Source organism: Galeopterus variegatus, unplaced genomic scaffold, assembly GCF_000696425.1.
Source record: "Galeopterus variegatus unplaced genomic scaffold, G_variegatus-3.0.2 Scaffold6080, whole genome shotgun sequence".
NCBI lineage: Eukaryota > Metazoa > Chordata > Mammalia > Dermoptera > Cynocephalidae > Galeopterus > Galeopterus variegatus.
This window is the reverse complement of record NW_007732191.1, coordinates 118,552-135,874: the sequence shown is the minus strand read 5'-3', so window position 1 is coordinate 135,874 and position 17,323 is coordinate 118,552. Positions and strand designations below refer to the sequence as shown.

The window sequence follows — 17,323 nt, the reverse complement described above, 5'->3', positions numbered from 1 at the left end:
AATGATTTTTTAAATTTGCATATATTAAGGTTCATTCTTTGTGCTGTAAAGTTTTGTTGGTTTTGAAGCCCATATATGGTGTCATGTATCCACCATTGCTGTTTCTTCCAGAATAGTTTTACTGCCCAAAAAAGTCTCCCATGTTTCACCTGTTTAACCCCACCCCACCCCTCTGGCAACCACTGATCTGTTTACCATCTCTGTAGTTTTGCCTTATCTAGAATGTTACTATAATTAGAATCATATCATATGTATCATTTTCAGACTGACTTCTTTCACTTAGCAATATGCATTTAAAATTCATTCATGTCTTTTCATGGCTGGATAACTCATTCCTTTTTATTGCCTAGTAATATTTCATTATATGATGTGCTATAGTTTCTTAATCCATTCACCTAATGAAAGACATCTTAGTTGCTTCTAGCTTTGCGGGATTATAAATAAAGCTGTTAAACATTTGTGTGCAGGTTTTTATGGGGACATAAATTTTCAAATCAATAAATACCTAAGACTTTGATTGCTGTATTATATGGTAAGGCTGTTTAGCTTTGTAAGAAACTGCCATCCTGTCTTCCAGAGTGACTGTACCATTTTCCATCCCTACAATCAATTAATGAGAGTTACTGTTGTTCTACATCCTTGTCAACAATTGATATCGCCAGTTTTTATTTTTTATTTTTATTTATTTATTTATTTTTTTGTCTTTTGTCTTTTTCCGTGTCCGGCAACGGATCGCAACCCTCAGTGTTGCCCCCATACCGGACCGGGGACTGGCAACGGGATCGCAACCCTCGGCGTTGCTCCCGCGCCTCGCTCAGCCAGTGAGCGGGAACCGGTCCGTATGTGGGATCCGAACCCTCGGGCGGGAGCGCCGCCGTGCTTCCCAAGCGGCGCACTATCCAGTGCACCACCGGGCCGGCCCCATATCGCCAGTTTTTAAAAAAATTTCAACTGTTCTAATAGGCATCCCAGTACACCATTCACTGACTCAAATACCTTAGTTCTCTAAGCTTTATAGCTCAATGAGTAAAGCAAGAGAGCAAGAATTCAGTTGATTTTGGTTTCCAGAAATAATTATTAAGTAATCATGGGATAGTGGAACTCGAGAAACAACCTGTTCTAGTTCTCCCTTTCTTATTTTTGTTGTATGTCAAAGGTAATGGGAAGATTACCTTAAACATTCCAAAAGAATGGTACAGACTTGAACTTGAATATTATGTATTTATAAAAGGCACATAAAGGATTCAGTTCCATCTAGCATTTTCTGTTGTTGAGTAATCACACTTCTTATAATGTGCTAGGTGGTGTGCTGGTTGATGGAGATACAGTGATGAATAAATAAGAAGTAGTCTTATCATCCTCAACAGGCTTACAGACTAACTGGGGAGAAAAAAAGTTACAATACACAGCAATCAAGGCTGTGATGGGGGAAGTACATGAGGCTATGAGAACACCAGTGTCAGAGAAGGCTTCTTGGAAAAAGAGACCTCTAAAATGTGACCTACAGCAGGGTTTGGCTAACTACAGTCTATAGGCCAAATTCAGCCCACTGCCTGCTGTTATATAGCTTGTGAGCTAGGAATGGTTTTTACATTTTTAAATGTTTGAAAAGGGGATAATATTTTGTGATATGTGAAAGTTATTTGATATTAAAAATTTCAGGTCCATAAATAAAATGTCACTGGAATGCAGTCACAATCATGGCTGCTTTTGCAGTATAATGGCAGAGTTGAATAATTGCAGGAGACTGTATGGCCTGCAAAGCCTAGGACACTTATTCTTTGGCTCTTTACAGAGAAAGTTTGCTGATCCTGGCCACAGGATGTGTAGGAGTTAGCTATGTAAAGCAGAGTGAGGAAGAGGGAAGTCAGTTTCTGATGGGATCTTTGTATAGCTGCAGTAACTTTAATATACTTAGAGCATGGCATCAAGGAGGTAGGGGCCAGAGGACTGCAGTGAGTGATGTGGCTGGAGAGGTGGGCAGGATGTAACCCAAGAGCGTTGGCAACCATATGAAGGGATTTGGGTTTATCTGGTCAGGAGCCTTTAAGAGGTTTAAAGTGATCAGGTTTACTTTTCAAAAAATCCTCTGGCCACAGTATAGAGATTGGGTTGGAAAGGGTGGGTGAGAAAAGAGGCAGGAAAACTAGCTGAGACTATTATAGTCATTCAAGCGGATGTTGGTAACCAGTGACATTGGAGACAGGAATAGATTGATTTGAGAGACACTGAGAAAACAAAATTGAAAGGCTTTGGTGTCAGTTGATTCAGGCTACTATGACAAGATACCATAGACTGGATGGCTTATAAATAACAGAGACAGTTCTGGAGGCTGGGAAGTCCAAGATCAAGGTGCTGTCAGATTCAGTATCTGGTGAGGGCCCACTTTCTGGATTACAGAGGGTTGTCTTTTTGATGTGTCCTCACAAGGGTACTAATCCCCTTCATGAGGGCTTATAATCAAGCCTCATGACTTAAATGCGTACCAAAGGCACTGCCTCCTAATGCATCACCTTGGGGTTAGGATTTCAGCACATGAATTGGGGGGGAGGGGGCATAAGTATTCAGTCCATAGCAGTTAGTGATTCATTGGAGGCCTTGAAGTGTAATTATTTTCATGTTTCAAATGATTGTGTTTTCTTTTTTCAAAAGGTTTTTTCCCTGGTTCATGTGAATGCACGGTTGAAAAATGCATGTTTTGTAATAGTCTTCAGAGCAGAATTCTTCAGTGGTGTTTCATGCCTCCAGTGCTCCTTCCTGTAACTTACACATTAAGGTCACTTCTCTCTGTGTCCTCTTCATATTGTTACCTGTTGAGAAGAGGTTGGCTTTTAAGGAGCAGAGGAGGTATTGGCAGGTTAATTTTCCTTTTCAGGTTTATCTTGATTTAACAACTTTCCCAAAATATTTCTTTGTTGGGAGTCCTTGGGCTCTTTGGTTTTCAAGGCAGTTTGTTGACAGTGACAAGCCCTTCTCCTTCCTTAGAGTACTCAAACCTTTTCCAATTTTAGATCTCTGACCCTTGCCTTTCTCCTCTTTGGAGTTGTAGTCTCAATTGCAGTAGATAGTGATAAGATCACTATCTTATATTTTATGATATGTTGTGTAGCTTTTAAAATGTGCTTGTTCACATGTCAACTCGTTTAATCCTTATAGTAAACGTGTGAGCAAGGCAGGAGAGGTCAAATTACTGAGATTAAGAGAGGTTAGAGGGCTTGCCCAAAGTCAAAATGTCAATAAATTGTGAAGCAGGTGATAGAATTTAGAGTTTCAGGTTTCATAGTTTTCTTTTTTCTGTAATGCGCTCTGTCTCCAAGAAAAGGGAGTTAGACTAGATAGAATAGTTATGTTTTTAGCAGTAAAGGCATCCAGATGAAATACTTTTTCCCCTTTGAGTCTGCTCTGTGGGACTTCACCCAGACACCAGCATAGGCCTGTCCTATACTTTCAAGCAATATGTGGACTACCAGTAATTCCTAGACTATAATTTGAGAAGCTGTGGTCTATATATTAAAGCATGTGTAAGTTGTTTTAATTCCTTGCCCCTCTCTTTAGGTGGTTCTAAGTTTGATGATTCAAGGCCAAATGGGAAAGGTCTGCTTGTGGACCAAAGCGCTGGGGGTCAGGATAAACCAGAAAACTTACTCACAAGGTAATGCAACGCTCTAGTCATTTGTACCTTTTAGGACTGAGTTTCTCCCCATTGTAGAGCTGAGACCATTACTGTGCATGATGTAAGTTGTTCCAGGGTAGCTAACCTAAGAAATGTTCTTAATAATAGCTGACATTTATTGAGCCCTTTTGTGTATGCCAGGCACCATGCTCTCATATGGACTATCTAATTTTAATGTAAGAGGTTAGTACCTTTCTGTTTCGTAGCTAAGGAAACTCGGGTGATAAGAAGTTATATAATTCAAGTCTGGCTGGTTAGCTCAGTTGGTTACAGCGCAGCTGTATGATACCAAGGTCATAGGTTTGGAGCCCTGTATCAGCCTGCCACCAAAAAGAAAAAAGGGTTGTATAATTCACCCACGGTCCCAGAACTAGCAAGTGGTCAATCTAGTATTTGAAACTGACAGTCTAATCCTCCCTTAGAAATGTAGAAGATTAGAAACATTTGATTTCTCTTTCCTATTCTTTTAGAAGTTTCCTGACTCTGAAGATACTTCTTTTTTTTATTTACTTTTTTTCTTGAAGTGCTGTAATATTTAGTCTGTACTCCAGTGCCCTCTACTGATCATAGCCAGAATCATCTTGTTCAGATAAAACTTCACTTTCTGGTGTCAATATTTTAATTATGCACTTAAGCAGCAATGAACAGTCCCTAAACTTTACATGTAGCTAGATCCATCATTCTCAGTTCACTATTGAACTGTGTTGGTATACACAGATTTTTTTTTTTTTTTTCAGCTGACTGGTTTGGGGATCTAAACCCTTGATCTTGGTGTTATAACACTATGCTTTAACCAACTAATGTATTTAACCAAAGATATATTTTTACATAGCCTTAACTAGTATGTTCATAATGATAGTAATATTAAATACATATGTGGCATTTATTCAGTGCCTGAAACTGTTTTAAGTGCTTTATTTTACTTTTTGGCAGCTGGCTAGTAGGGGAATTCAAGCCCTTGACCTTGGTGTTACAAGGCTGCACTCCAACCAACTAAGCCAACTGACCATCCCTGTTTTAAGCGCTTTACATATCTTAGTTTATTAAGTAACCTTCAACAAAAGTTTCTTGAGCTGTTATATTGGATTCTGTTAGGTAAATATATCAAATTTTGCTTAAGTTGGTATTTGAATAATTTGTAGTATGAATATGAATACTATACAAATAATAATGAAATGTAAATTTTCATTGCCCTTCTTTATATTTTGGATTATTCCTGTGGAATAGAGATACAGAAGTAGAATCACCAAGTCAAATGACCTGGAGGATTTTACAGTCTTGTTAATGAATCAGTAGGATCCAGAAAAGGCACTGTCAGGTCTGAGTTCTAATCCATACTCTGCCACCATCCAGCTCGGTGAATCATCAAAGATGTTGGGTCTCATTTTTTTCATTTGAAAGTGAAGGAATTATATTAGATTATTTTGAAGGCCCCCTTCTGGTCTGAGGTTGTATGACTCCATTACCAGATAAACCTCCAGACAGTATACTATGCAATCAACGACATATAAATGTATTTAATCCCACATTGAAGTAGTGTTATTTCAGTAAGTAAATTTTCCTTTGGCCTTCTTTAGTCTTCTGGGACTCAGATGCTTGTGTGTGGGAACTTCTAAGCTTGTATTCATTTATTTTGCCATGGAGGACTCATCAAAATATGAAAAAACTGTTTGTGTTTTTCCAGACAGACTAAATCCAAGTCTGAAATTACTGACATGGTTCGCTCCTCCACTATCACAGTATCAGACAAGGCTCATATTTTATCGATGCAGAAGTTTGGACTGCGAGATACAATTGTGAAATCACGCCTAGTACAGAAAGAAGAGGATTATACCTATATCCAGAACTTCAGGTAGCTAAGTGGGTCTTAGACTATTTTCAAAGCAAAGTGATCATTCAGCTCTCTTTAAGCATTTCTCCCATCCCCTGGAATTGGAAGCAAACCATTCTTTAGAATCTTTACCTTCATTTTCAAAATGAGTGATTTCATTCACTCTTCATTAATAGGCATTTATTCTGTGCCTCTTCTGGGCAGGTACTGTGGTAGGTGAGGTATCATGGGAGTGACAGAACTTGCAGATAGTTACATAAATACTTGCAGAGATAAGTGGGTACAGAAGGAGCAATATCCTGATTTTTGTGTATCCTTCTGAGGTTTTATACTCCCTCAGTCATTCTGGGCCTTTGAAGAAAGTCATTTAAAATGAAGTTAGGGGGATGGCCAATTAGTTCAGTGGTGCTAACACCAAGGTCCAGGGTTCAATCCCTGTACCGGCCAGCCGCAAAAAAATAAATAAAATGAAAAAAAATAAAATCAAGTTAGTAAAATGAATTTAGTTGGTATTTCGTAATCTTTTTAGACAGTATTACTGAAAGTTAAATGAATAAAGTTTACAAGATCGTGCTATATCTTTTTCAATCATTGCATTGGGACTATAGACAAAACAACATTGTTTCTAGGAATATAAACAGTGAGTTATGGTGAAGAAATAGCCTTTCGAACACTGTTGTTTCTTTCCTGCCAAAAGTAATTACCAGGAAACTATTCATTTTTTCATTTCATTAGCATACACAGGGTAAAGAATCATTTTGTAGATCATGGCTATATAATGGCTGTTTAAGAGAAATAGGGATGTTGAGAGTAGGCCTATACTGTTTGAAGTTGTTATCACAAAAACAACAGATATTATGACAGTGCAAGTCATCCCTGGGTGCCACAGTCACTGGTTTAGGTTTGAGATGACATTTCATATGTCTTACAGTGCCACTCCACAAAGATTGAAGCCAGGCAAAATCAGTATAAAATGCTTTCCCCTGTCATCTCCGTAGTGCTTCCAAGCCACTGATTGATTCTCTTTGGTGATAGGTTTTTTGTGGGAACATACAATGTGAATGGACAGTCACCTAAAGAATGCCTCCAGCCCTGGCTGAGCCATGGTATCCAGGCCCCAGATGTATATTGTGTAGGGTGAGTGCTTCTCTTCTAGTCGTGTCTCCGTCCTGAACAACACAGAGCCATGGTTGAAAGGATGGCGACAAAAATATGTAGCCGTGTCTTCACAGCAGGTGAAGGAATTGAAAAATGAGCCTGTATGTAATCACAGCTGCTTCTCTGTTTTATGTTCTTCCTCATGGTAAACAAATATCTGGCACATTAAATGCTAATATTTAAGTTTTAGTGTAACCCTCTGTTAAAATCAGTACATCTTGAACTGAATTTCATTACTTAGACATTCAATACTTGATTGGCCACAAAGCAAAAATATCTTTTGCCAGGGAAGGAAGGTTAGCTAAAGAAAGTCTCATTTTAGTTAGACTTTTTTTTTTTCCCCACACCCTTACTGTCTTCTTGCCATTGCACTGTGCACAATTGGTGGGGAAGCAAAGAAGTCTGTATGGTATACTGGAAAGAGCTAGAATCTGGAATTTATATAGACCTAGGTTTGAATTCCAGTTTGCCATGTGGTGCTGTGTGAACTAGTGATCGCAGATATAAAATGGGGACACTTCCAACTACTTCATAGCTGATCATGAAGAGGAAATGGGCTGATGTTTGCAAAAGCACCTAGTAAGTCCCTTGACATTTAGTTCCTTGGCTCTAAGTATTTATTTTTCTTCCCTCCTGATGGTCCTGCAGTTTAGCTAGAAAGCTAGGACTTACACTTCTAAACCAATCTGAGAATGTGTCATCTGCACATTACCTTTCTCTCTTGTCTAACTGGTTGCTTCTCCAAATAGATTCCAGGAGCTTGATCTGAGTAAGGAAGCCTTTTTCTTTCATGACACCCCAAGGGAAGAAGAGTGGTTTAAAGCTGTTTCAGGTGGTCTTCATCCAGATGCCAAATATGCAAAGGTAAGAGAAAAGTCAGGGGCATTTTCATTTTCATGCAGGGACATTCTAAGATATCTTTTCATCTTTTCCATGACCTTTGCTGTGAGCCAGTACTAATCATTCTGCTATTTTCAGTTCCAGGGCCTCCAGAAGGGGCACCTCTGAAGGGCATGGGGAAAATACAGGGTCTTGGCACTTGTAAGCTATTTAGGTTGTCACGTAGCATGATCTGTGAGTGGAACAGGTGATAACCTTGTGTCCTGGTGTGGAGAAGAAGATACGTTCATACTCTCAGCCAACTTTGAGACTTTTCCTTTGGAATATTTATTCCTGTTTGTATCTTCTATTTAATGCCATGTCTTGAATGGTTGACTCTGTTTCTCAGGTGAAGCTCATCCGACTGGTTGGGATTATGCTGCTGTTATACGTCAAACAGGAACATGCAGCATATATCTCAGAAGTGGAAGCTGAGACGGTGGGGACAGGAATCATGGGGAGGATGGTGAGTCCTTGGGTGGCATGTTGGGCACATTGAGGACCTTGACCCCTAAGGTTTTGTCTTTTTTTTTTTTAAAAGATGACCAGTAAGGGGATCTTAACCCTTGACTTGGTGTTGTCAGCACCACGCCCAGCCAGTGAGCGAACCGGCCATCCCTATATGGGATCCGAACCCGGGGCCTTGGTGTTATCAGCACCGCACTCTCCCGAGTGAGCCACCGGGCCGGCCCGACCCCTAAGGTTTTGACCCAGCTTCCCATGAGGCAGTGACTGCATGGGTCTCAGTTTGAAGATGCAGGTATTGCAAGATGAATTGTACCCTCAAGCAGGACTAGATTGAGCAGACTATTTAGAAATGGTATTTTACTGATTTGCCCAACTAGCACCTGTCCTCATATTCACTCAGCACTAGAGCCTCTAGTATGATCCTCCCGTTTAATCCATGAAGTGTGTTGCAGAAACTATGTTGGATCACCAAGGAAAACAAACAATGCTGATAGTAAGTTTGCAATTTCCTCTTCTTGAGGCTAATAAAGTCCTGCTTTTCAGTTCCACTGCAAGAGCCTAGCTTTGTGTTGAGAAGGGAGAGTATGGGCTGGCCAATGTTCTCAGCACCAAGCTCTTCCAAGTGACCTAACTGGCCGACCCACACAGGATTATTATGAAGACTGTTTAAAACAAAACATTTTGAAAGTTTGTGGGTTTAAAATGACACAAGGGGCTGGCCCATGGCTCACTTGGGAGAGTGTGGTGCTGATAACACCAAGGCCACAGGTTCAGATCCCTAAATAGGGATGGCAGGTTAGCTCACTTGGGAGATCGTGGTGCTGACAACACCAAGTCAAGGGTTAAGATCCCCTTACCGGTCATCTTTAAAAAATAATAATAATAATAAATAATAAATCAAATAAAATGACTGACACAATTGTGACTTGGATTTTTGGGGAATCGTTTTAATAGGGTAACAAAGGAGGCGTGGCGATCAGGTTCAAGTTCCACAACACCAGCATCTGCATTGTGAATTCTCACTTGGCAGCCCACACAGAAGAGTATGAGAGGAGGAATCAAGACTATAAAGACATTTGTTCTCGAATGCAGTTTTGTCAGGTTGACCCAAGCCTTCCCCCTCTCACCATCAGCAAGCACGAGTGAGTCTGGCTTCTGCCCCATACAGCACCCCATACAGTGTGATGTGCAGAGTTGTGGGCTCTATTATTTTGTTGGGGAGGTGAGTTGGGAAGACTTCCCATTGCTGGAGCGATATTATCTGCCACCTCTTGATTACTTGTAGACAATATCCGTTGGAAACTTTTTGTCTCCTAACTTACCATCTGGCAGACCTCTAGAATCTTTCTCAAACATCATTTGTCCCTAGAAAAGTGTAAAATTTATTTTAATATGGGTCTGCCTTCATCCAACATTATGACGAAAGCAACCAAAGAGTGAGCATTTCTAACCCAGTGTTTAGTAGAAGTATGTTTTAGGATTTTATGTGTGTGTTCTTTCTAGAGCATTTGTAATTGAGAGTTGGACTACACCTGTTTGCCTCCATTTGGTCTTTTTTCCCTCTTGATTCAACTTTACAGAGCCATTGTTGCAGCTGCTTAGAGCATTTTGTACTTATTTTTGTTTATTCTTTTGATTTCATTTATCTCTAAAACTTTTTATTTGTCTAAATTCAATGCCTTAGAATTTCAGACTTTATGGTAACAGTTGAAGCATATACCACTTCTTTTATAAAGAGGAAGAAGCCACTGGGGTCATGGTGTCTGCCAAGGAGTAAATAGAGTCACACCTCTTGTCCTGCCTGCTGCAGTGGAACAGTCTCCAGCTTATTGGTTTTCTAGAAGCCTATAGCATTGCTTTTCTTCTCCAGGGTACCCAAGAGGGAGTGTGTCTTCCAGCTGAGCTTTTCCCTTCTGGTGAATTTGCAGCATTCTAGTTTGTGAGGTTGCAGCTTGTGTGTCAGTTTGTCTTCTTTTAGCTTATGTATGCATTTATTTTTGGGTGTGTATACTGCTGTGCAGATTCTCTAATGACATGGTTGTTGGCTTCAGGTATAGCAGTATTGTACTTATTGAGCTGTGCAGTGTCGTCAGGAAGGCTTCATTTAGCTTTTTCCCAAAGGAGCAGGTGTAATAAAACACCTGTTACACTGCCTAAGAGTGCAAAAAGAGCCAACCGATGATATGGTGGTGATAAAATCCGGCTCCACTATAAAGGCTGAGCTTTGCTTCAGAGAAACTGCTCTAGAAACAAAGGCTGAGAGTGTGTTTTGTGGACTGGAGTGTACATGTAGGCAGAGGCAGCATCACAGCATGATCTGGTTTGGGGTCCCCTGGGTGATTGGCATGACTCCTAATACTTAATATTTTTTGCCTGTTCCCAGGAAAGGGGTAAATTATTGTCTTGCTTTTAGATCTTATTAGACTGTCTTTCCAACCATACAAACATAAAATAGTCAAGGAGAACTCAAGGCTGTTTGTAATGATCTTGGACCAAGATAATTGAGTAAGCAGCATGTCAGACATGGTATTAAATGGGATGGCAATAGAAAAATATTTCCTGAGCAGCTGAGTCACTTCCTCACCCAGCTCCCAAGAGGCTGAGCCTTAGGGGCCTTCTGTTAGAAGCACCCTGGATAGGATGGGTCCAGGTCCCTCCTAAACCCTGTTACCTTTGTGCTCTGTCCTCACAGTGTGATCTTGTGGCTGGGGGACCTCAACTACAGGATAGAAGAGCTGGATGTGGAAAAAGTGAAAAAGCTCATCGAGGAGAAGGCCTTTCAAACCCTGTATGCATATGATCAGGTACAGATGGTCTCTGTGCCCTCTGCAGGCAGCTTTCTACCCATTGCGAGGGCACAGAAAAGCCTGGTTCCCAACTTTCAGCCTCTTCTTCCTCATTTGGGGGGGTCTCCCTGAGGACCTGATGGTGTCCAATCATTTCTTTGTTTCATCATCATTTCCCTCTTCCTCAATTGTCTCCCTACTGGCTCTTCCCTTGAAGAGCTCTGTCTCCTTTGGGAGCAAGAGCACGTTCTCAGTTTCTCACTCTCTCTCATTCATTCATTCAAGAGGTCTGAAGCTGGGGCTAACAGGAGATCAAGCTTCTATAAAGAAAGTACTGGGTATATTTAAGATGATTTAATAGTTTTTTTTAGAACGAGCATCCTGCTCCCTCCATCCTTCTCCTCACCAGACTTTTCCACTTGTCCTAAGTGGCTTTCTTCACTTCCTGCAAGGAATCAGTTCTGTAACCTGCTATTCTCCACTGTTGTTGGATTTAGCATTTTTTCCCTTAGAGCATTAGCTATTTCACAATATAAAATAAATTTGTTTCTCTCCGACTTTCTTCTGGCTAGTCCTCTCAATAGATTTCAGAACTGTTTAAGTGGTCAGAGTTGTTCAGAATGTTAAGTCCTTTTTCTTTTTTAGTCTGTATCTCCCCTTTTAATAACTTTAGTATTGTCATTAGTCTAAATGTTTCCACTGTCTTTTTTTCCCCCAGTGCAGATTAATTGAAGAAAAAGAATCTCAACTTTGTTATATCTTTCTTTATGGAGTAATTTCTTTATTGACCCATTTTTTCCTCTCTCTGGCTCTTTTCCATGGTAAATTGTTTTTATTTTACTTAATCCTCCTGTCAGCATTCACTCAGTCTGTCCTGTTTCTACCTGTTTGTCTCCTCTTTGTTCTGGTCTGAGGCATTCTAATTTCCCTTGCAGTTTGATGCTCATCTTCACTTGCCTTCTTTTCTGGTCTTTCCTGAAGTAATAGTACCTATTTTGTGTGTTATCTGCTTTCCAGATGGTTTTAAGGTCTATATGTAGCCATTTAAGAAGCATCAGCTCACATTCATACCTAAATTTTTATTATTTCCTGTTGCTTTTTCTTTGATAGTTTTTTTTAAGGAAATCATATTTTTAGGAATTTGGCAAATGGTATCCCCTGGATAGCTGACTCTGTCTCTAACATTAGAGCTGACAGTTCTTCACCAGTCCACATCCAGGGAAGAGGCAGGAGCACTTGTGGTTTTTATCTCTTGCTGAGAGTGTGGTCTGGAAGAAGCTGTTAGAATTAATACAATAGGAAGGATGCTACCTGTTTTCATAGTGTGTCAGGCACTATTCTAAGTTGACAGTTAACCTTTCTAATGGCTCAACGAGGTAGATTCTATTATACATCCAAAATTTACAGGTGGAGGGCGGGTCCGGTGGCGCACTGCTACAGTGCACCGCTTGGGAGCGCGGTGGCGCTCCCACCGAGGGTTCGGATCCCACATACAGACCGGTTCCCGCTCACTGGCTGAGCGAGGGGCAGGAGCAACACCGAGGGTTGCGATCCCGGGTACGGGTGCGACACTGAGGGTTGCGATCCGTTGCCGGACACGAAAAAAGACAAAAAGACGAAAAAAAAAAAAAAATTTACAGGTGGAGAAACCAAGGCACAGAGCTTCCCCCCAGTTCACATAACTAATTTTTTTTTTTTAAAAGATGACCGGTAAGGGGATCTTAACCCTTGACTTGGTGCTGCCAGCACCCCGCCCAGCCAGCGAGCAAACCGGCCATCCCTATATGGGATCCGAACCCGGGGCCTTGGTGTTATCAGCACCGCACTCTCCCGAGTGAGCCACTGGGCCGGCCCACACATAACTAATTTGACAACACAATTCTATCTCTGTATATTTAGAGCACCTGTGCTACACAGATGAAGCTGTTTGATATCTGGAAGGGAAAAAGTGTGTTGAACGGTAACTAATCCTCTTAGGGGATCTCAGTAAGATAGTATTCAGGTCCCTTGGATGTAGGTTTGCTCTTATAAAAGAACCTTGAGATGTCCAGCTTGCTCAGTTGGTAGAACATGAGACTCTTAAAAGAGCCTTAAAAACTATATAACAAGTGAAGAAATAGTCAGCTTGCTCTTCTTCCTAGGAGTTAGATAACTTAAGATCTTATAGAATAGCTTTCTCTCTGGGGCCGGCCTGTGGCTCACTCGGGAGAGTGCGGTGCTGATAACACCAAGGCTACGGGTTCGGATCCCATATAGGGATGGCCGGTTTGCTCACTGGGTGAGCGTGGTGTTGACAACACCAAGTCAAGGGTTAAGATCCCCTTACCGGTCATCTTTAAAAAAAAAAAAAAGAATAGCTTTCTTATAGGGCCTTTCCCTTTGGGTTAGTATTTGTATTCCAGATTGATTTCCTTTTCTCTGCTAATTCAAGGTTTGACCTTTTCATTTTGAGACTGTTTTTTTCTCTCCCCCTTTTGTATAGTTGAAAATTCAGGTGGCTGCAAAGACTGTCTTTGAAGGCTTCACAGAGGGTGAACTCACATTCCAGCCTACCTATAAGTATGATACTGGCTCCGACGATTGGGATACCAGGTAGGTCAGAGGTTGTTTCAGGAGGTTGAGCAAATGGAAACCCAGAAATTCTGGGGAACATTTGCCCTCATGGACCTAAAGAAGAATATGTTTCCTGTGACTTTCCCTATGTTTTGCACGCAGGTCAAACATTTTCTCTCAGTATCTGCTCATTAAGCAGCCCGCCTTCCCACATGTTTTCTTTTTGACTATCTTAGCCATTATTATTAGCATAATAATTCTTTCTTTTCTTTTTCTTAATGGAACATTTCGTGAATTTGTGTCATCCTTACTCAAGGGCCATGCTACTCTTTGTATTATTCCAATTTTAGTTTATGCGCTGCCGAAGCAATCACACCATAATAATTCTTGGTACTGATTTACTTTTCAACTGTGCTTAGGGCGATGAGATGGTTCCAGATACTTAGCTTGTACATCATTATGTAGTCGTTAATATTTTTTATTAGTGCTTACTGTGTGCCATGCACTATTTTATACACTTTACTTGTATTACCTCATTTAATCCTCTCAACAACCCGCTAAGGTAGGTATGATTTATGACCCTAACTTTATTAGGCTGGGGACTGAGGCACAGAAAAATTAAAGAACCTCCCAAGCAGTCAAGTGGTAGAGGCAGGGTTTGCACCCATGCCATTGTTTAAGGACCAGAGATCACTTACTCTCAGATTGCCTTTTTTCCTCTCTCCCAATCCTCACAGGAGGGTAAAGAGCAGAGAATTAGTATGAATTGTGTTTTGGTTTTAAACTTTCCTGGTTGTTTGGATGATACCCACAGGTTGCATGTTATCCTTCAGTGGACCCTAATACTCCTGCTGTCTGAGATCAGTAGGCCGCATGGACACAAAGGCTCTGCCTTGTCCTTCCCCACCTGAGTCAGGGCACTAGCCAGGCAGTGGGCACTGCTGTCTCTGTGAGTGCTCCCAGTGTGGATTTTGCCTTTCAGTGAGAAGTGTCGTGCCCCTGCCTGGTGTGATCGGATCCTCTGGAAAGGGAAAAACATCATGCAGCTGAGTTACCAGAGCCACATGGCCCTGAAGACCAGTGACCACAAGCCTGTCAGCTCACTGTTTGACATTGGGGTATGTGGCCAGCTATTACTGGTTGTCATCATTATGTTGGGAGTTGGTTCTCAAAACCAAGACTATGTTTTGTCTTTCTGATTTCCTCCTCTCCCCTTAAGCATGAGGAAGCTCCTTTTAAAAATTGTGTAAGTTTAATTAATAATTGTTTTCGTTTACTTCTACTATATATTTCTACACACATGGAAGTTCCCCTTTGCTTTCTGGACTGTATCTTTCCAGACCTCTCTCTATGCATTTACAAATCCTTTTTTATTTTTATTTTCTTTCCTTTTTGTCTTTTTTTGTGTCCGGCAACGGATCGCAACCCTCAGTGTCGCGCCCGTACCGGACCAGGACCGGCAACGGGATCGCAACCCTTGGCGTCACGCCCGCACCTCGCTCAGCCAGTGAGCGGGAACCGGTCTGTATGTGGGATCCGAACCCTCGGCGTGAGTGCCGCCGCGCTCCCAAGCGGCGCACTGTAGCAGTGCGCCACCGGGCCGGCCCTACAAATCCTTTTTTAAAAAGAGATCATATTATACATATTGTCCCGAGAACATCTTTTTTTTCTCCCACTGAATATGTCTTAGGAGATCTTTCTATGTCAGTAAAGGTAGAGCTTCCTCCTCATTATTTTTAAAGACTGCAAAGTATTCCATAGTGTGGATGAACCATAATTTATGTATTAATGATTATTTACTTGCATAGTTTTGCTATTATATGCAGTGCTATAGTGACCATCCTTCACATATATCTTTGTGTTCCAGTGTGAGGTGTTTCTTTTTTTTTTTTTTTTTCCTTTTTTGTCTTTTTTCGTGTCCGGCAACGGATCGCAACCCTCGGTGCTGTGCCCGCACCTCGCTCAGCCAGTGAGCGGGAACCGGTCTGTATGTGGGATCTGACCCCTCGGCGGGAGCGCCACCGTGCTCCCAAGCGGCGCACTGTAGCGGTGCGCTGTAGCGGTGCGCCACCGGGCCGGCCCCAGTGTGTGAGGTGTTTCTATAGAAGAAACTCCTAGAGGTGAAATTAGTGGCTCAAAGAAAAATGTATTTTAAATTTATTAGATCCTGCTAAATCTTACTCCAGATAGTTCTTATTATTTTATACTTCTACTAACCATGTATGAGCTTATTTTCCCATATGCTTGTCAGTCTTTTAAATTTCTGCCAACCTAATGAGCACACACACACAAAAAAATGGATTTTATTATTTCAGATTATATTTTCCTGATTACTAGTGAGGTCAAACATCTTTTCATTTGTTTATTATCTCTTTGTATTTCTTCTTCAGTGACTTCTGTGTTTCTTTGTATTACCAATTCTCAAGGGTGTGGGTAGAAGTGTATCAGAATCTGTGAGGGTGTAGGTAGTTTGAGAAAAGCCTAATGAATGTTATAATTAAAATTTTGCTATTGGAAAATGAAAAAGAAATTGCATTTATATTCACAATACAGAAGGGAGAGCCAGACAAAATCTTGGCTGATAGAGCATGGGTTAAAAAGGATTGAGAAACATTGCTTTAAGTCAAGGCCCTAGAAGTTTCTCACTGCCAGCCCGTTTGTGGCAGCAAGCAAAATGGACCTAATCACTGAGCATCTTTCTGCCCTGGGCTGGAGACCTGACGGGAGCAACTGCCAGCCAGCTTTCACTTCCTTGTCTCCTTTCTGCTAACCAGGAGGTGTTGACTTTAACACAAGCTTTGCCTCTGGGGGCTCCTTCCAAGTCTGTTGTTAATTGGGTTCTTTGCTAATTAAATCTACTTAGCCTTCACTTTCTACATTGTTGTCAGTTGCTATTTCCCAACTCCAAGAATGCCCTTTGTACTGAAAAAGAGGTAATGGGCAGAAGCCAAAGCACTCAGTCTCTGATGTTTCCCTTCCAGGTGAGGGTCATCAAGGAAGAGCTTTACCGGAAGACTCTGGAGGAAATTGCTCGCTCCCTGGATAAGATGGAAAATGCCAACATTCCTTCTGTGACTCTGTCCAAGCGAGAGGTAGAAGGGACATGTTAAGAATATTAGGATCAGGCTCTTCTTCCTAGAACACAAATGTCCTTCATCTACTAGAACTTAGAATTCCATCACCTATCACTGAAAGAAAGTGAGCCAAGACACCGGGTACCGATCAAGCTTTATTAAAGGAAAAGAATCTACCTGGCTGCGCTCAAAGTGGAGGGCAGCCTGGGGCTGCCCTCAAGATGGAGGACAGCACCAGATGTGGGGGTGAGAGAGCTTATATAGGGCGCCAAAGGCTGGCTGATACCATCAAGGAGGGGCATTATGCTAATGCCAAAGCTATGTGATCAGGGTGGAGAACTGCGCCCTTGCAGAAGCAAAAGGGTTTCTGTTTTGCAGAAGTCATGGGGCTTCTTGTAAAGGGAAGTGGGGAGGGGTCTGGTGGTGGAGTGGAAGATGAGGCCAACAGCTATTTTGTGCTTATTGTGTGCACAGTGGTGCCAGTCATGTCCAAGATCCATCATTCCCACCTTTTAAGTATAGGGAGAAGGGAAAAGGGGCGAAGGTCTCATTCTTCTGAAGCTACTTCCTGCTGGAGATGGGCGAAGATATGGAAAAAATAAAAGGTTTATGTTGGTGGGTAAAACAATTAGGTGGCGGGGTATTGGTTTCATGTGGGGAGGCTGTATTCTTCTAGGGAAGGGTCACTGATTCTGAGGGGCTGTGGTGCCGGTCATGTCCAAGATCCATCATTCCCGCCTTTTAAGTATAGGGAGAAGGGAAAAGGGGCGAAGGTCTCATTCTTCTGAAGCTACTTCCTGCTGGAGATGGGCAAAGATATGGAAAAAATAAAAGGTTTATGTTGGTGGGTAAAAAAAATTAGGTGGTGGGGCATTGGTTATGTGTGGGGAGGCTGTATTCC

General features: G+C 41.6%; 1 protein-coding gene across 3 annotated transcripts in view; it reads left to right on the top strand.

The window, feature by feature from the left end:
• Window positions 1–3,559: 3,559 nt before the first annotated feature.
• INPP5B (inositol polyphosphate-5-phosphatase, 75kDa) overlaps window positions 3,560–17,323 on the top strand; it is a 29,720-nt gene continuing 15,956 nt past the window's right edge. For 2 of the 3 annotated variants that reach the window (XM_008590433.1, XM_008590434.1), the window contains exons 1-10: window positions 3,571–3,652; window positions 5,358–5,525; window positions 6,540–6,641; window positions 7,412–7,526; window positions 7,891–8,007; window positions 8,964–9,151; window positions 10,702–10,813; window positions 13,278–13,387; window positions 14,331–14,466; window positions 16,330–16,440. In XM_008590433.1, the coding sequence (XP_008588655.1) occupies window positions 5,389–5,525; window positions 6,540–6,641; window positions 7,412–7,526; window positions 7,891–8,007; window positions 8,964–9,151; window positions 10,702–10,813; window positions 13,278–13,387; window positions 14,331–14,466; window positions 16,330–16,440 (1,128 nt within the window). In that variant the 5' untranslated portion in view covers window positions 3,571–3,652; window positions 5,358–5,388. Of the gene's footprint in view, window positions 3,653–5,357; window positions 5,526–6,539; window positions 6,642–7,411; window positions 7,527–7,890; window positions 8,008–8,963; window positions 9,152–10,701; window positions 10,814–13,277; window positions 13,388–14,330; window positions 14,467–16,329; window positions 16,441–17,323 lie in introns of all 3 variants that reach the window. The other variant, XM_008590432.1, reaches the window with a different exon arrangement.